The sequence below is a fragment of the Coniosporium apollinis genome, assembly GCF_000281105.1.
Source record: "Coniosporium apollinis CBS 100218 chromosome Unknown supercont1.2, whole genome shotgun sequence".
In the NCBI taxonomy this organism is placed as follows: Eukaryota; Fungi; Ascomycota; class Dothideomycetes; genus Coniosporium; species Coniosporium apollinis.
In genome coordinates this window covers 746,652-762,398 of record NW_006913264.1, presented here as the reverse complement: position 1 = coordinate 762,398, position 15,747 = coordinate 746,652, and the positions used below count along the sequence as shown (strand labels likewise).

Below are 15,747 nucleotides of genomic sequence, written 5' to 3'. Positions count from 1 at the left end.
CTCAACAGTTACGCCCATACGACCAGAAGAGTTCTCTACTCCTGTACATATTCCATCCGAAGGGCCGTGGGAGGCTTCTGGCGCCGAGTTTGCAATTGCGCTGCATTGTGACCTGAACAGCGACCTCAACGGCGACCTCCCACGCACCCCAATCCACAATCGACACCGCAGAAGCCTACGACAGGTCGCGTCAGAGCAAATGAAGAGTTGTATAACGGACAGAGCATCGGCGGTGCTCCGGTGATCAATGGCCTCTCATGATTCGAGCGATCCGTCTCATCGAAGAAACCGTTCGACACCTCAATCAATACCTCTGCAGGACCTCAGCCGCCCACCAGACCCTGAAGATGACGAGAGGAGATCCAGCGTTCAGCATCGCAGGACACTTAGCGATAGAGGAAGGAGTTTGTTCGGTAATGCGGAATCAGCTGGTGGTGGGAATAGGTGGAGCACGAGATACACCCCGATAAGAGAAGGGTCACCGAGCCCGACACGAAGGAATGCGGGACCGCCAAGGACGCAACTCTCCATACCGGAGGCTGGCCTGCAAGATAATCACGACGGCGACGAACTATCCCCGCTTCATGATGGACAAGGGTTCCAAGAAGCTATCGGATTCGCGGGGTTGAGCTTTCAAGGAGACACAGCATATCACCCGACAGCGGCGGCCTCGCCTCCTCATGAACAGAACCGGCGCCCATCCATTGCGGCGCGGACAGAGAGTGGCTCCTATATGACACTGCATGAATCGGACGAGTCTCAGGGATACTTTCCCCCAGAATACTCAGACACCGCTCGTCTGACGGCGGACATACACCTCCAGCAACTGAGTGCAGCAGGGCCATCCACACCTGTTGGACAACGTCAGACTAGGGGCAGCTTCCAAAGCATACGCTTTCTTACGCCTGAAGCGGCCTCAACATCGAGAGTGAGCGGTGACCTATCAGCAGCTGAAGCGGGTCTGCGGACGCCCGATGATGGCGGACCCAGAAGATCTCAGTCCCGTATTAAATCTCTGTCGCCTTCGGCTGCGTCTCCACTCCAGAGGGCCGGGACGATTGTAAAGAACATGTCTCAGCGAGTGGTAAATCTTACAAACGAGCCTGAGCTGGTCGAACGGAGCATGAAAAGAAAATCTTCGCTGAAGTCCATACCGACTGTCGAACCTCCGTCACCTCGGCCATTGCATGGAACTCATGACGGTGCGTCATCGCCAGCACCAGACCCATCTCCAAAGAGAATGCCGTCACCCAAGCGCCAGGGCTTCATTGCGGACGACTCGTGGCAGAAGCAAGCCAATCCGTTCAAAGGCGACTCGCTTGGAGTGTTCCCTCCCGAGCATCCGTTACGGACGAGGCTCTGCGACCTGCTTGTCCATCCCGTAACTGAGCCATGTCTGTTTATCATGATTGTCATTCAGACCATCTTGCTGGCAATTGACTCAGGCAGCAATGTCTTCAATGATCCGAGATCAAAAAGCTGGGGCACTTCATGGATTGATTACGGCCTGCTGATCCTGTTCGTCATCTACACCGCAGAGATTGTAGTGAGGATTATCGTCTCCGGCTTCATCATAAACCCGGTCGAGTACAGCACGATCAACCGTCGTATTGGTATAAGGCAGGCAGTGTTCAATAAGGCACAGAGTCTGTTCACCCCACAGCGACAGCCGTCGGTCAAGCGTACCGATACAACCTTTGACTCACAGCAACCCTCGATACTTCGGGCGTTCACCACTACGCAGATGCACGCCGAACCGTCCGGTGGATCTCAACAGCTGCAGCGTGTTCGCCTAGCTCAACGCGCGTTTCTTCGACATTCATTCAATAGATTAGACTTTATTGCAGTCATTTCATTTTGGATCAGCTTCGTCATGGGTCTGCGCGGCGTTGAGAACAGTCAACATGCATACGTGTTTCGGATGCTTAGCTGCTTGCGTATACTACGGCTTCTTCGTTTGTCTAGTGGTACAACAGTAAGTGCAGGATATTTCTATGGATCCGAATTCTACGTTCAGCAGCTAAGTGTGACTGCCTAGGTCATCCTTCGAAGCCTCAAGAAAGCGGCGCCGTTGCTGCTCAACGTTTCGTTCCTCATCGGCTTTTTCTGGCTTCTCTTCGCTATAGTCGGAGTTCAGAGCTTCAAATCAAGTCTCAGACGGAACTGTGTATGGGTCGACCCATTGGGAAAGCAAGATAACTACACCAACGAGTTCCAGTTTTGCGGCGGCCACCTCGACCGAAACAGCAGCAATCCACTCCCTTGGGTGTTTCTTGATGGACGCAGTGGTGCCCTTTCTTCGAAGGGATTCTTATGCCCTATGAACTCGTACTGCGTGCAAGGGGATAATCCATACTCTGGCACAGTCAGCTTCGATAACCTTGTACAGTCACTGGAGTTAATATTCGTGGTAATGACGACCAACACCTTCACAGACCTAATGTATTATCTGACCGACAGCGACTACCTCGCCGCAGCCCTCTTCTTCGCCTTCGGCATCGTCATCATGAGCTTGTGGTTGATCAATCTGCTTATTGCAGTCATCACGTCTTCCTTTCAAGTCATTCGGGACGAAAGCAACACCAGCGCGTTTACTGCACATGAAGCTGAAGCGCCTCCGGAGGACGAGGATGAGAAGGCACCCAAACGCCGGATCAGCTCGCTCAAAAGGCTGTACGAACGCATGTACTGGCTCTGGATAGCTGTCATTGTGTATGGGCTGGCTTGTCAGTCTATGCGTAGTGCTGACATGAGCCGCTCACGGGAACGCTTCATTAATGCGTCCGAACTCGGCGTTACCGTTGTACTGCTGTTCGAGATTGCCGTTCGGTTTACCGTAGACTGGAGGCGATTCTTCCAGAGCAAACGCAATTGGGTAGACCTGGGGCTTGCTGTAATCACAACCATCATCCAGCTGCCTAAGATTCGTAACTCCGGTCAGCCCTATGCCTGGCTCACCCTATTCCAGATTCTCCGCATATACCGGGTTGTGCTGGCAATTCCGATGACTCGCGACCTGATCATGGTCGTGCTTGGCAACGTATCCGGCCTCGCAAACATGATCCTCTTCGTGTTTCTCCTGACCTTCCTCGCGGCCATCTTTGCCGCACAGCTCCTCCGTGGCGAACTACCAGAAAGCGACGGAGGCGAGCCCCTCAAAGTTACGTTTGCCACCATCTATAATTCATTCTTGGGCATGTATCAGATCCTTTCAAGCGAGAACTGGACAACGATCTTGTACAGTGTTACAAAACATAATGTAAAACATAATACAGCTTGGATCGGCGCTGCTTTTCTTATCATCTGGTACATCCTCTCTAATTGTAAGTCCGCCAATCCGCCTAATACCGTCACTCGGCTAAAGCTTCACAGTTATCGTCTTGAATATGTTTATCGCTGTTATTCAGGAAAATTTCGACGTCTCTGAGGATGAGAAACGCCTGCAGCAGGTTAAGGCCTTCCTTCAACAGAAGGAACTGGGAGGCTCCTCACATGGGTAGGCTCTAAGACATGGTTTCAATGAACGCATGGCTAACTGATTAGCAATCTGTCGTTGTCGACTATCTTCAAGATCAGACAGCATACTGGAAGGCGGAAGGACCCTCTGGAGTATGGCTCGCACGCCACGGAGATGCTACTAAAGGACGCAGTTGTCAAGGACTTTCTTGACGATCCTGGCGATCCAGCCCACCAAGACACTGTCGCTGGTGCCCATCCTACACTTCGCGCAGCACCAACCACCATCGTGTCATCCGGCGTTGTATCCTCTCTATGGTCTCGAGTGGTCGCCTCTATATTCCACCACGAAACTAATCCTTTCTACGCTCGCCTAGAGTTCTCTCGCGCATACGAGGACCTAGACCCTCGACAAATGGCCAAAGAGGTTGTCACAGCAACCGATCGTCGCAAGAAGGCGCAGAGGGAGTATCTGCAGAAGCATCCCAACTACAATGTTTCGCTGTTCATGTTCAGACCCTATGACCCCATTCGAAAATTTTGCCAAAGGATCGTAGGTCCCGGTAGGGGAAGCGACCGCATTGAGGGCGTGCCACCTTCTGTTCCCTTGTGGTACGCCTTCTCAGCCTTCATCTACGCGGCTATCGTGGCTATGGTTCTTCTGGCTTGTGTCACCACGCCAGTTTATCAGAAAGACTACTTCTCGGAGCACAAATTTAGCGTCAAGAACTGGTTCGTCTTTACAGACTTAGGCTTCGCCGTTCTTTTCAGTGTCGAGGCGCTGATAAAGATCATCGCGGACGGCTTTTTCTGGACACCCAACGCCTACTTCAGGGGATCCTGGGGCTTCATCGATGGTATTGTGCTTGTCACTCTGTGGATCAACGTCGGTACATCGCTGTACAAAGAAGGTAACGTTTCGAGGGCAGTGGGCGCATTCAAGGCGCTCAGAGCGCTACGTTTACTCAACATCAGTGACAGCGCAAGAGACACATTCCATTCGATCATCGTTCGAGGAGGCTGGAAAGTGCTCTCAGTAAGTTGGAAGGTCGTATATCACTGCAGAAACACTCTAATTGGTCGTAGGCTGCCTTCGTCTCTCTGAGCTTGTTGATTCCCTTCGCTATTTACGGGCTCAATCTTTTCCATGGCCGGATGCAGGCATGTAACGATAACGGCTCCGGCATATTCGACCTCAATGATTGCGTCGGCGAATACCTCAGCAGTCCTTATGGCTGGGATGTTCTCGCGCCCCGACAGGTCTCCAACCCGTGGTATGACTTTGACAATTTTGGCAGCTCCCTCTTCATTCTCTTCCAGATTGTCTCTCAGGAAGGCTGGACAGACGTTATGTGGCGAGCCGAGAGCATAACTGATGTCTTCACTCAGCCTAAGGCTCTGGTCGCTCAAGGCAATGCCGTCTTCTTCGTCATTTTCAATCTCTTGGGGGCGGTCTTCGTGTTGACTCTGTTCGTTTCTGTCTTTATGCGCAACTATACCGAGCAAACAGGTGTCGCGTTTCTCACTACGGATCAGCGGTCATGGCTGGAGTTGAGGAAACTTTTGCGGCAGATATCGCCATCTAAGCGACCCTCATCCACCAAGAGAAGAGAAACGTGGGAAGAGTGGTGCTATAGACGTGCCGTCAGCAAGACCGGCTGGTGGCAGAGATCTGTTACCGGCATTCTCATCCTTCATCTCACTCTACTGTGCCTTGAGTTCTATCCGGCGCCGTGGGCTTGGGAGCGGACCAGAGGTAAAGCAACTACCAGTCGAGTAGCTAGATTCATACTGACAGATGCAGATTATATCTTCCTAGCTTTTACGGTCTTGTACATTATAAACATTGCCGTGCGAATAATCGGCTTGACGTGGCCAAGATTTCGGAAGAGCTCATGGGACGTCTACTCGATCTTTGCTGTGTTCGGCACCTTCACCACGACAATCCTTCTACTCACGGATTTCAACGAGAGAATATTCGTGCAGCTACACAAGCTCTGTCTCGTATCTATCGCGCTGCTACTCATTCCACGCAACAATCAGCTAGACCAGCTCTTCAAAACCGCCGCTGCAAGTCTAACGTCCATTGGCAATCTTCTCGCAACCTGGTTCGTCCTCTTCCTTGTTTTCGCAATCGCACTCACCCAGGCCTTCGGCTTGACGAGATTCAACGCGCATGAGAGCGAAAATATCAACTTCCGAACTGTTCCTAAGGCGCTCATACTCCTCTTCCGGACGTCCTCCGGAGAAGGATGGAACCAGATCATGGAAGACTTCGCTACTATCGAGCCACCATTTTGCGTCAAAAGTGATCAGCACTTCGACGGCGACTGCGGCAGTGCCGAATGGGCTCGCGCGCTGTTCATCACGTGGAACATTGTTAGCGTGTATATCTTTGTGAATCTGTTTGTGTCGCTCATCTATGAGAGCTTCAGCTACGTGTACCAGCGGAGCAGTGGATTATCTGTTGTTAGCAGAGAGGAGATCCGCAGATTTAAACAGGCGTGGGCCGAGTTCGACCCAAACGGTACCGGCTACATATCCAAAGAGAAGTTTCCGAGATTACTTGGCGTAAGTAACATCACTGGCTCAAGACCTACAATGGCTGATCTCTGTGACAGGAACTCTCCGGCCTCTTCGAAATGAGGATCTACGATGGCGACTTTTCAGTCCGCCAGCTGATCGAAGATTGCAGTGTAGCTAAGAGGACTTCCGCGCTCCCAGTGGATGGCACAAGCACGCCTCCCGAGATCGATATTCGCAAGCTCAATGCACGCCTTGCTGAGCTGCCCATCAGCGAGACTCGGCGTAGAAGACAACGCATGAACATCTTCTACGAAGAGGTCTTGGTCTCCGCCGATCCAGACAGAGGGATCAGCTTTAACGCTCTCCTCATGATCCTCGCGCACTACAAAGTAATCAACGACAACAAGAGCTTGAGGTGTGTTCCAGTCCGTTCATCCATCTAGGTCGTATGCTAACGGGACGGTAACCAGACTCGAGGAGTTCCTCAAACGCAAAGCCCGACTGCAGTTCGTCGAAGAAGCCGTCAAGCGCAGCGTCGTGGTCGGTTTCTTCGACACGCTCTACCGACGGCGCCGCTTCCAGCGCGTCATGGATACCAAGCGCGCCGGCCGCATGACGGCAGTGCCCCGCTTCACCGTCCCAGAGATCTATGTGGACGACGAAGACATACAATATGACGATGGCTCATCAGCCGGCCACCCGATCGACTCGCGCCGCGGTAGCGATGCTCGCTCAGTATCTCCACCAGCGGACCCGGCAGCACGCAGCAGAGCCAACACAGCGACATCGATCCAAATCACGCCGACCCACTCTCCAACGCGAGGCCTGAGTCCCTCACGATCAAGTCCGCAGGGCTCACCGAGTGCTCGAGCAGGCGGCGCTGATGGAGCCAGCGACTGGCATCCCGTGGGCGGCCTCAACGTCAGCAGGCCGCCTAGTCCGCTTGAGCCGGGCGAGGCAGGCAGGAGCAGGGCGAACAGTAATGTCAGTGCGCAGGATGTGCTGGAGGTGCTGGATAACTCGGCGTGGGGCGAGAGCATCAGGAGGAGTTTTACAGTGCGGAGGCCGTCTCAATCTTAGGATGGTGGCCGATGTTCCTGCGGGGTCGCACCAGATATGCGACCATGCGTTTTGGAGATTCTTGACAGGTTGGGGTGCGTACATGGCGTTCGGCTGACGGCGGGAGGTTGGCATGGGCGCACATTGTACTTCTGTACCTGCGTCTTTTATTGAGAAGAACGGGCGTGACACCTTAGATGAATGGGGCCAGAGAGGAGAGGTGTTTTTGTGCATAGCGATGGCGTTGATAGATCATCGTATTATTGTAATCTCGCATTCTGTTCTCAGCAAGACGCGTCTCTGAGCTCCGACACCCGCGTGTGTGGAGATGTCGGAAAGCCCCTTCCTGCAGCACGTCGCGCACCTGAGACGCCTCTAGCCGTCGCGTCTCCGCTAGCTGCCGCACCACAGCGCCCGCCTTTGACGTCTGACACCCGCTGCCGCGTCGTCCGCATACGGCCAGGACTGGCGCCATGCACGGAATGCAGCACGGCTGCGATGCTTTGCAGGAGCACAATCCCAAGCTAAGGTTGTGAACGGAATGGTCTCCTTTTTGCGTGTCTCTTCCTTCCTCGCTAGAGCGAGCTGTAACACGGTCCGTGAACGATCGCCAGGCCCGGTGCATTTCAGGTAAGGTTACGGGGCGCACGACGAATTCAAAGAGATGGGCGACGTGTTACGGGAGATTTCATAAGGGCGGACTCGACCCTGATGCAGCGGCTTTTTTGATGCCAGGAGCAACCTCGTTTGCCGCGGTGGTAATTGCATCTTTCGTTCCGTCTTTTGTGCTGGAGACCTGTGGCTCCGCTTTTGCTTTTATTCTGAGGAAGTCTACGATACGGAGCTCTTCTGTGCTTCTCGTTCTGTCTCTCTTCGTTGACCAGGGACGTCCGGTCATTGAGTGCAGCTTGCATCTTGCATACCTGTGGCTGGGTTGGCCGCATTAGGTTGCGTTTGCCTGCCTCACCACGCTCGCTCGTTGTCAGATTCACATTCCTTACGCTGCGGGACGGCTGGGTCTGCCCGTTTTCGCTCACTTTCGACGCCGTCTATCGTGAGAAGCTTCTCATCGATTACCTCTCACTGCCGCGACCGGCACACCCAGGAAGTCTTTTGCTTTATCTCATCCCGGATTCCACGTATACCACATCACCTACGCTCCACCAGAAAGCCTCCCAGAACCACGCACTGAAAAGTAACAATGCGGACCTCACGCCTCCAATCCGCCTTCCAACCAACCCGCACCCCCTCCCTCCGCCGCTTACGAACCGTCTTCTCCTCCTCTTCCACCACCTACACCACTACAACAACCTCACCAACCATGTCCTATACGACCTCATCTACCCTCTCACTCTCCCGCACTGCCAGCCCCTCCTCAGACATCCTCCCCCCGTCGTCTGCACACTCGGGCTTCTCCACGCACTCGGCCGCACGCCTCAGGAGCATTCTCCAGCTTCGTCGGAAACAGAGCGCTAGGGATCTAGAACTCGAGGAAGAGAAACGGAGCTTTGGGAGTGAGTTGGCGCTGTTTGAGCCTAGGCCTGTGGGCGGTGAGGCCGGGGTTGGGGGCATCTTTGAGGTGCTTGATGGGAGGGTTTGAGGGATGCGCGGTTTGCTACTTGGGACCTCTCGAGGAGGGATTCCACGCGTCCGAGTTCATCAAGATGCTCGACGACTGCGAAAGGTGCTGGATGGATTTGAAGAAGTGGGAGGGGAAGTGGTAGTTGTGTCACGTGGTCGACGGACAACTGTCCGCCTGTGGGAGGGTGGTTGTGTGGAAGAAAAACACGTGGACGGTAATGATAATCAGTTTGGATGTATTGGCGTATGGCTTACTCGGATGGGATGTTGATGCTGGGACACGCTCTTTTACTTCTGGGGAGTTGAGGCTGGTGATCATGCCCTTTCACTGCATGTGCAAAGTAACAAAAGTTAACAACGATTTGCTTGATCTTTTCTCCGTGCGCCACATTGTGCTGGAAGCACTGCTCCTGCTTGCTTGTGTATGCGTCTGAATTTGTCCGAGGAGTCCCAGCAAGGCAAGCAACCCATCGAACTAGAGTCCTTACCGGATAGAAAGCGTGACGTTCTGACCATCGTCATAGTCGATGTTGGTGTAGCTCGCTGAAGAGTCACAAGAGTCATTATAGACTGGGCGATGGTGAAGGGCTTTGAGAGGTTGAAGGCGGGATATGCATACGTTCTTCCTTCGGTAAACTTGGGTGCGTCCTGCTTGCGTAGCCCACGGTACTAATGCCACAAGTGGGATGGACAGGCTCTTGGGGTTTCTTCGCTCGTTCTGCCCATCTGCGACCCTTCAATGACAAGATGAAGACCCCCTCATGGGTATCTAGCAGTTCAGACATCACTGCGGCTCTGCTGCATTCATGGACGGATCCCTGCTCCAACATGCGACAGACCCACCTTCTTATTCATACAGCCTGCGCCGATCTCTTGCCTCCATGAAACCAAACTTCCTGCTCAACGACAAGCCAACATTGTGCTCGAGTGACCTTTTGTCGCGGCTCCTGTACGCGCTCCGCGAATCAGGGCGTACGGTGATACTTAGTGCAGAAGTAGAGGCTGTCTTCCGAGGCGCTGCTGGCCTACACTGTGCAATCATCGGTTCGAGATCACGCTGCATCGCCAACAAACATCTTTCTCACACGTGCTTTCCTGGCAGCACGTCTTTTCCTCTTTTCGACCTTCAACACATCAAGCGGCAGTGCACCGGGAATCCTATGGTCAGGAAGTTCGGTAGGCGGAGCCGGCTGCAAGTCTGCAGGTAGGTTGGCCATCCTGGGGTCGTATCTCGGGCCGACTTCAACGGGTATCTTCTTCGACTTTATCTTAAAAGCCTTGTCGAGATAGCGAAGTCGGAGAATCACGGTGAAGTAATACTCCCGCGTCAGACTTCCCCAACCGACTGGAAAAGCGAAGCTCGGTTCCGCGTCTTGGTATCCGAATTGCTCCACTAATGAGACCGGAGTGCCATCTAGGGGCACATCAATTTGAAGTGCCCCTCGGTGCACAAGCCGATCCCCTTTCTTGCGCCGTCCGTGCACCCAGGAATTCGCTACGTAAATAGAGACGGTTTCGAGAACGAGACGAGGACGGATTTGGCTGTCGCTAGCGTCTTTGCCGTGGCGAAGCTCGATTGCCAATGATAGAGGAATCTGCTGGTCTGGCGTAGTACCTCTAGGAGCATGGATCTTGGGGACAAACTAAATGCATGGTGTATGCGTCTCCCGGTTTGGCCGGCCGTCCCTGAACTTTTCCCCGAAGGCATGAATGCTGGAGGGCAGCTTGCTTGAATTCCGATGCTGACCTTTGAGTGTGACGACCTGTATCTCCGGTGCACCGGGAGGCTGTTTAGCTGGATGTTCGAACTGCAAATGCTGGAGGCCGTATGGCTTGCAGAGTGATCCCTGGAAGCTGATAATCGGAGCTCTGCCTCGAGGGCAATGTGCATGAAGGTAATACACTATCCCAGCCGATGGTCTGAACGTGTCGAATTTTATCGAGTGGTGAGTCGACGAAGGAAGGGGCAAGACGCTGTGCTGTGCATAGAAGGGGGTGAACTCCTTAGGAAACTTGAAATCAAAGGTCCACACACGCTTTTCGTTTGCCAAGTTGACGGGCCCCGGATGGAGAGTTTGGTCGAATTTGAAAAAAGGAATACCGACAACGTGCACCTGTTGCCCGTTGCCAGTGCCGGTGTAGTAGAGGTAGCGGAACTCTCCTAAAAAGGAAAGCATGACAGCCTTTCTTTTCAACTTTCTCGGGACGTCCAGAATAACCTTTCCCGACACTCTGTCGCCGGGGATGTAAGTCTTGTCGGGGGTATCGTCCATGACGATCGTAAAGCGAGGTGCCATGTCGTTACGTGTAGATTAGAGGAGGCCGAGGATGAGAGCAAGCAAGCGCGCAGCAGAGGATAAGAACTGTGAGGTCGTAAAGCGTTATTTTAGAGAGCGTAGCAAGCCGCAGTCGTAGGAAAGTAGGATGATGGTCCGTTCTCAGCAGACAAGCAATGGAGAATAAGGAGGTAAGATAGAGATATGGCTAAGGAGAAATGAACGGAAATGGATTTTTAATTGAAGAGGGTTTGAGGAGAAATAAGTCAAACCGTAAAGGGAGGAAGTGACACTGTCTGTGCGCTTCAGAGCGTGTTGCAGCTTCTGAGTTCATGTTGGCGGACGCGACGCTTGCCTTGAGACCTGATCCGTTATTGTTTGGAAAACAAGGTGGGAACAAAAGACCCTCGTCGGAAGAACTGTATCCATGATTTAGCTTGCTTTGATCAAGTGAAGCAGCCTAACGCCTCTAATCTTCAGCTTGTACGCTTTCTGGAGATTGTGCAATTGGTTGTAGGTAGAAGCTGCTTGTCGTGTGAAGCTCTAAACCCGATGGTATAACTATTGGTATACCCGATCTCAACAGCAGGCCTTGCAGCAACCGCCTGTATTGCTGCATAATATCGTGTCAATTGCTGACTCTTGCGCCACGAAACGCGGTGGTTGAGGATGGAAGTTCGATGAAAGCCCCTCAACGCGTCGCGTCCATCACGACTTCGCGCGATCACGCAGCAACTATCAACGACCTTACATCGCGGAAAGTTACCGTCACGCATCACAGACTTCTTCGAGAGCTACTAAAGGCACTGCGGTACAAGCTTTGTTACTCTCGTCACTACAGCCAAACGCACTCATCCAACCTTCACGAGCAGTCCAATCAAACCCGCCATGCCCGCCCGCAAGAGCAACCCCCCAGCCGCAGACGGCAGTTCCTCTCCCCCTCGCGACGGTCTAAGCGTGGAGGTAATCCCCCCCCTCCGCCCCTCCTATCCCACTCCCAGCTAATACTCCCACCGCAGGATCTCTCCCTCCCCCGCACAATGGTCCAGCGCCTCGCCAAAGGCGTCCTCCCACCCAACACCTCGATCCAAAAAGACGCGCTCCTAGCCCTCTCCAAATCCGCAACTGTCTTCGTCTCTTACCTCACACACCAGGCGCACGATCTAGCCTGCATGAAAGACAAGAAGACGATACAGCCGCGCGATGTGCTAGATGCGATTGAAGAGGCCGAGTTGGGTGACTTCATGGACAGGCTGGAGAAGGAGCTCGAGCGGTATAATGCTACGCAGTGCGATAAGCGGAATTCCTATAGGCGTAAAGTCAGGGAGGAGAAGGCGGTCAAGGCGCTGGCGGCTATTGAGGCGGGGGCGGTGGATACGAGACAGGGTGCTGGGGCTGGGGTGGCGGAGATTAATGGACACGCGAGGGTGGGAGATGAGCCGCCTGCGGCAAAGAGAATGAGGAGGGGGGAGGGAGAGGGGGAGGATGAGGGGGAGACGGATGTGGAGGAGGCGGAGCAAGGAGAGGATGGGGCGGATGAGGAGCAAGAACGGGACGAGGATGTTGAGGATGATGAAGAGGCAGAGGGTAGTGAGGATGAGGAGGACGGTGAGCGCCGGTTAGTGGAGGATCCGATTGAGGAACGGGTAGGGTCTGAGGATGAAGATGACGTGCTAGATGACGGAGACGACAGTGACTGATTGCTGAATCTGCGTGCGGGGAGTTTGCATAGCATGGCGTCGGGGAGCACAAAATCTGCAGCTTCCACAAAATGTCGGTGCCCAATGTACGGGTTTGAGTGGGGATGAATGCAACGAAACGACTGGTTTATCTTAGAACCGTCGCTCATGTTTGGAGCCCTATTATGACCACCTTCGAAAACATCCAAAAGCAAGCCGACTTGAGCTTTCTTAATCCGGACTCTGATAAGCAATGTAAATGCGGAACCGCTATCCCAGTGGAAAACTCCTGCAATGCCGCCAAGCTTCAATGGAGCGCGAACTCCGGCAGATTCATGCGCAGATGGTGCTCTGCGCTATGCCATACCAACAACTATGAGTACTGAATAAGTGCTTGGTTGTAAAGTGCTGTCTTTCCGATGTGTTTGTTACGCGCAACCTGGGGATAGATCAGAGGCGTGCGTTAACTCCCAAGCTCCTCACTTCTGGGTCTGCAAGACCCTTTCATCGCACGGATCTCCATACTTATCTGCACACAAGTCAGCCACGATCTTTCTCAGTATCCTGACCACAGAATCGGCTCAACAAGACCCAGCCCAACTTACTCAGCACCATGATATCCTTATCCAACACCTGATCCCACGCCCTCCCCCACTCCTCCTGCGCCTTCTTGTTCTTCCATGCAAAGCCCGGCTCATCCTCCGGTCTATACCACGTATAACCACCCGGATGCACGCCAAGAGGCTGGCCTGTCGCAGGACCGTCAAGCGCGCTATTCGTCGTCGCCCGTCCGCCGCGCATGCCCACGGTCGATCCTCCACCACCCCCACTACCTCCTCCTCCCCCTCCTCCAATAGGTGTTTCAGGACTGTCCTGTATCGAAGTTTGTAGACTCACGCCGCCGTTCGCTATGGCCATCGAGGTAGCATCTGCGCTGGTGGGGGGCGGAGGGTTGAAGGCGCTGACGCGGCCGCCTGACGGACCGGTGGAGCTTGGTGGGGACAGCTCAGAGGGAGGAGGGTTGGCGAGGACGCTAGAGGCTGTTGGTGTGGAGGGCGCGGGCGCTGTGATGTCGTCTTCGGGGAAGTAGTCGGAAGCTTCGGGGGAGGACATGTGAGAGTCACCGTCGTCGTCCTGTGGGGGCCCTGTGGTGGACATGCTGGCGGGTTATGGAGTTGGGCGGGCTTTTCTGTGTGCTCTGTTTGGTGAGTTGGTGAGGGCGATGTGGCTTCGAAACTGCGGTTTGTTTGCGGGTTGTGGTAGCGGGACAAATTGAGGTCGTCAGTGAAGCTCGATAGGGCTGAGCTTGGCTCCGCTTCGGCGCGAACCGCTGAACCCTTGCACTCCGGCTTTTACCCCTCGGGGCGCCTGATTGCCCAGGTGAGGTGTGGAAGGTGCCGGGTAACATCCTTTGATACCTACTTTATTCACTTCTGGAGCCACCTCCGGCGAAGTGGTTGCTTTTGTATACGGATTTCGCTACATCTGCACGATAAGCCGTCAATCACTCAATATCAAACCCTCACATTCGAGAGCTACCGGATGAGCAAGAAAGGAGCCGTCCCTGATGCATGGGACGATGATTGGGAAACCCTCGCAGACGTGAGTTCTCTAGCGCCCTTTGGAGGTTACAAAACTTGACTGACGATCATCCAGAAACCAGAAGACCCCCAAAAGCCGGTCCAACAGGCTGTAAAAATAACCAAGGCTGAGCGCAAGGCCCAGCACGCCGAAGCCAACAGGCAGCTATGGCAATCAGCCGAGGACTCCAATCCGGACCCGTATCAGTTCCTCAAAGCCCGCGAAGATGTGCCGCTTAAGACGGACTTCAAGCCCGCATTGAAGGTGCTGAGTCGTAAGCCGCCACCAACGATTGCTAAGCCCAATGGCATCGAAACTGGCGTAGCAGGAATGCAAATAGCCGATGACGGCGATGATAGCGAAGAGGAGGAGCGCAAGAAGAACGAGCAAGCGTTCGCAGAGCGCCAGGCAAAGGCTGCTCGTGAACGAGAGGAAAAGCAGCGCAAGTACCAGGAGGTACGAGAGCGCCTGTTTGGCTCATCCGCTTCCGGAGCCGAGGAATCTCCTAGTCGCGGCTCCTCCTCGAAGGCTGAGGGCGCAGGAAGAACCGCTCGTAGCAAGGGCAGACGAGAGAGTCCGTCGGTATCGTCGGCGGACCAATCTCCAGCCCGTGCGGGGAATCAGAAGAAGCAGCTATACGATCCGGGATACACGGCCAAGCCGAACTCGGTGTACTTGCAGAAGAGGGAAGCTACCGAAGGACGTTCAAGGCCGGCCACTCCAAGTGAGGAGCAACCGACCCGGATGCCACGCGGACCCGATGGAAGCGGAAGAGGAGGCTTCGGCTTCGCGCCGAGGGGAAACAAGACTGGATCAGCCGCTTGATGGCATTCCCTACGCCCACATAACTCAGCCGATACACAAGCTCCTGCACGGTCTACATGACAGCGGAACGTAGGAGCCCTTTCTACAAGTTCATAGTCAACGGACCACGCAAGCAGCAATCTCAGAGAGTGGCCATACGTTTAAAGTATCTAGAGAGGCGGGATGGCTGCCAAGTTAGCGGTGCTTCCAATCTCGTGGATTCCGGCTATCCGTACCGAATGCAATAGAGTTAGCCGTCAGTCCGGGCCAAGCCAATGGCTAAGAGGGTAGGAACAACCAGCGGCTTCGGCAACTGCAACAAAAGCCATGAGTGCGCAACACGAGTCTACGTTCACTTAAGATGTTGGACTGCGGGCTCAAACATAGGCCAGATTCTGTCGGGATATTAGGGACGCTGCAGTGGAACCCGCGGATTAGAAAATGAAGGTAGACCAGGTTGTCTAATCAGAGGTTTCGTCCGCTCAGCCCAGGGAAGCCTTGTTTGGTTTGTTGGATCGGTTTGGCTACGTAGAGTGGAGTCTGTAAAGCAGCTGGTGGGAAGAGTTGTTGTTAGAGCGACGTTTGCGTTCACGTTTTTGCTTTAGTCCTTGCTCGGTGCTTCTCACCAGACGAGAGTATAGCAGGACTGCTGCTTGATTTCGAACATGCGAGAGAGCCTCATATCATGTCATCAGATTCTGATACAACACTAGCTCTCCAGCCGAGATGATATCTCTGCCTGTGAATCGTTTGCTACAAGATACTCCTGTAGACTTACCTAGGTC

General features: G+C 53.9%; 6 protein-coding genes across 6 annotated transcripts; 4 read left to right on the top strand and 2 right to left on the bottom strand.

Moving 5' to 3' along the window:
* Positions 1-247: 247 nt before the first annotated feature.
* W97_00642 (uncharacterized protein) lies at positions 248-7,062 on the top strand (the record flags this gene model as incomplete). The annotated part of the gene is made up of 8 exons (XM_007778554.1): positions 248-1,975; positions 2,039-3,323; positions 3,373-3,496; positions 3,544-4,492; positions 4,543-5,212; positions 5,261-6,027; positions 6,078-6,397; positions 6,453-7,062. 8 exons carry the CDS (start codon positions 248-250, stop codon positions 7,060-7,062), a joined length of 6,453 nt encoding a protein of 2,150 aa, XP_007776744.1.
* Positions 7,063-8,242: 1,180 nt separating this feature from the next.
* W97_00641 (uncharacterized protein) lies at positions 8,243-8,641 on the top strand (the record flags this gene model as incomplete). Its single annotated transcript, XM_007778553.1, has 1 exon — positions 8,243-8,641. The coding sequence occupies one exon, from the start codon at positions 8,243-8,245 to the stop codon at positions 8,639-8,641; it is 399 nt and encodes a 132-aa protein (XP_007776743.1).
* A 1,624-nt stretch (positions 8,642-10,265) lies between these two features.
* W97_00640 (uncharacterized protein) lies at positions 10,266-10,919 on the bottom strand (the record flags this gene model as incomplete). Its single annotated transcript, XM_007778552.1, has 1 exon — positions 10,266-10,919. The coding sequence occupies one exon, from the start codon at positions 10,917-10,919 to the stop codon at positions 10,266-10,268; it is 654 nt and encodes a 217-aa protein (XP_007776742.1).
* Positions 10,920-11,786: 867 nt separating this feature from the next.
* On the top strand, positions 11,787-12,598 carry W97_00639 (uncharacterized protein; the record flags this gene model as incomplete). The annotated part of the gene is made up of 2 exons (XM_007778551.1): positions 11,787-11,861; positions 11,918-12,598. 2 exons carry the CDS (start codon positions 11,787-11,789, stop codon positions 12,596-12,598), a joined length of 756 nt encoding a protein of 251 aa, XP_007776741.1.
* Positions 12,599-13,056: 458 nt separating this feature from the next.
* W97_00638 (uncharacterized protein) lies at positions 13,057-13,735 on the bottom strand (the record flags this gene model as incomplete). Its single annotated transcript, XM_007778550.1, has 2 exons — positions 13,057-13,106; positions 13,183-13,735. 2 exons carry the CDS (start codon positions 13,733-13,735, stop codon positions 13,057-13,059), a joined length of 603 nt encoding a protein of 200 aa, XP_007776740.1.
* Positions 13,736-14,119: 384 nt separating this feature from the next.
* On the top strand, positions 14,120-14,983 carry W97_00637 (uncharacterized protein; the record flags this gene model as incomplete). Its single annotated transcript, XM_007778549.1, has 2 exons — positions 14,120-14,179; positions 14,234-14,983. 2 exons carry the CDS (start codon positions 14,120-14,122, stop codon positions 14,981-14,983), a joined length of 810 nt encoding a protein of 269 aa, XP_007776739.1.
* Positions 14,984-15,747: the final 764 nt, after the last annotated feature.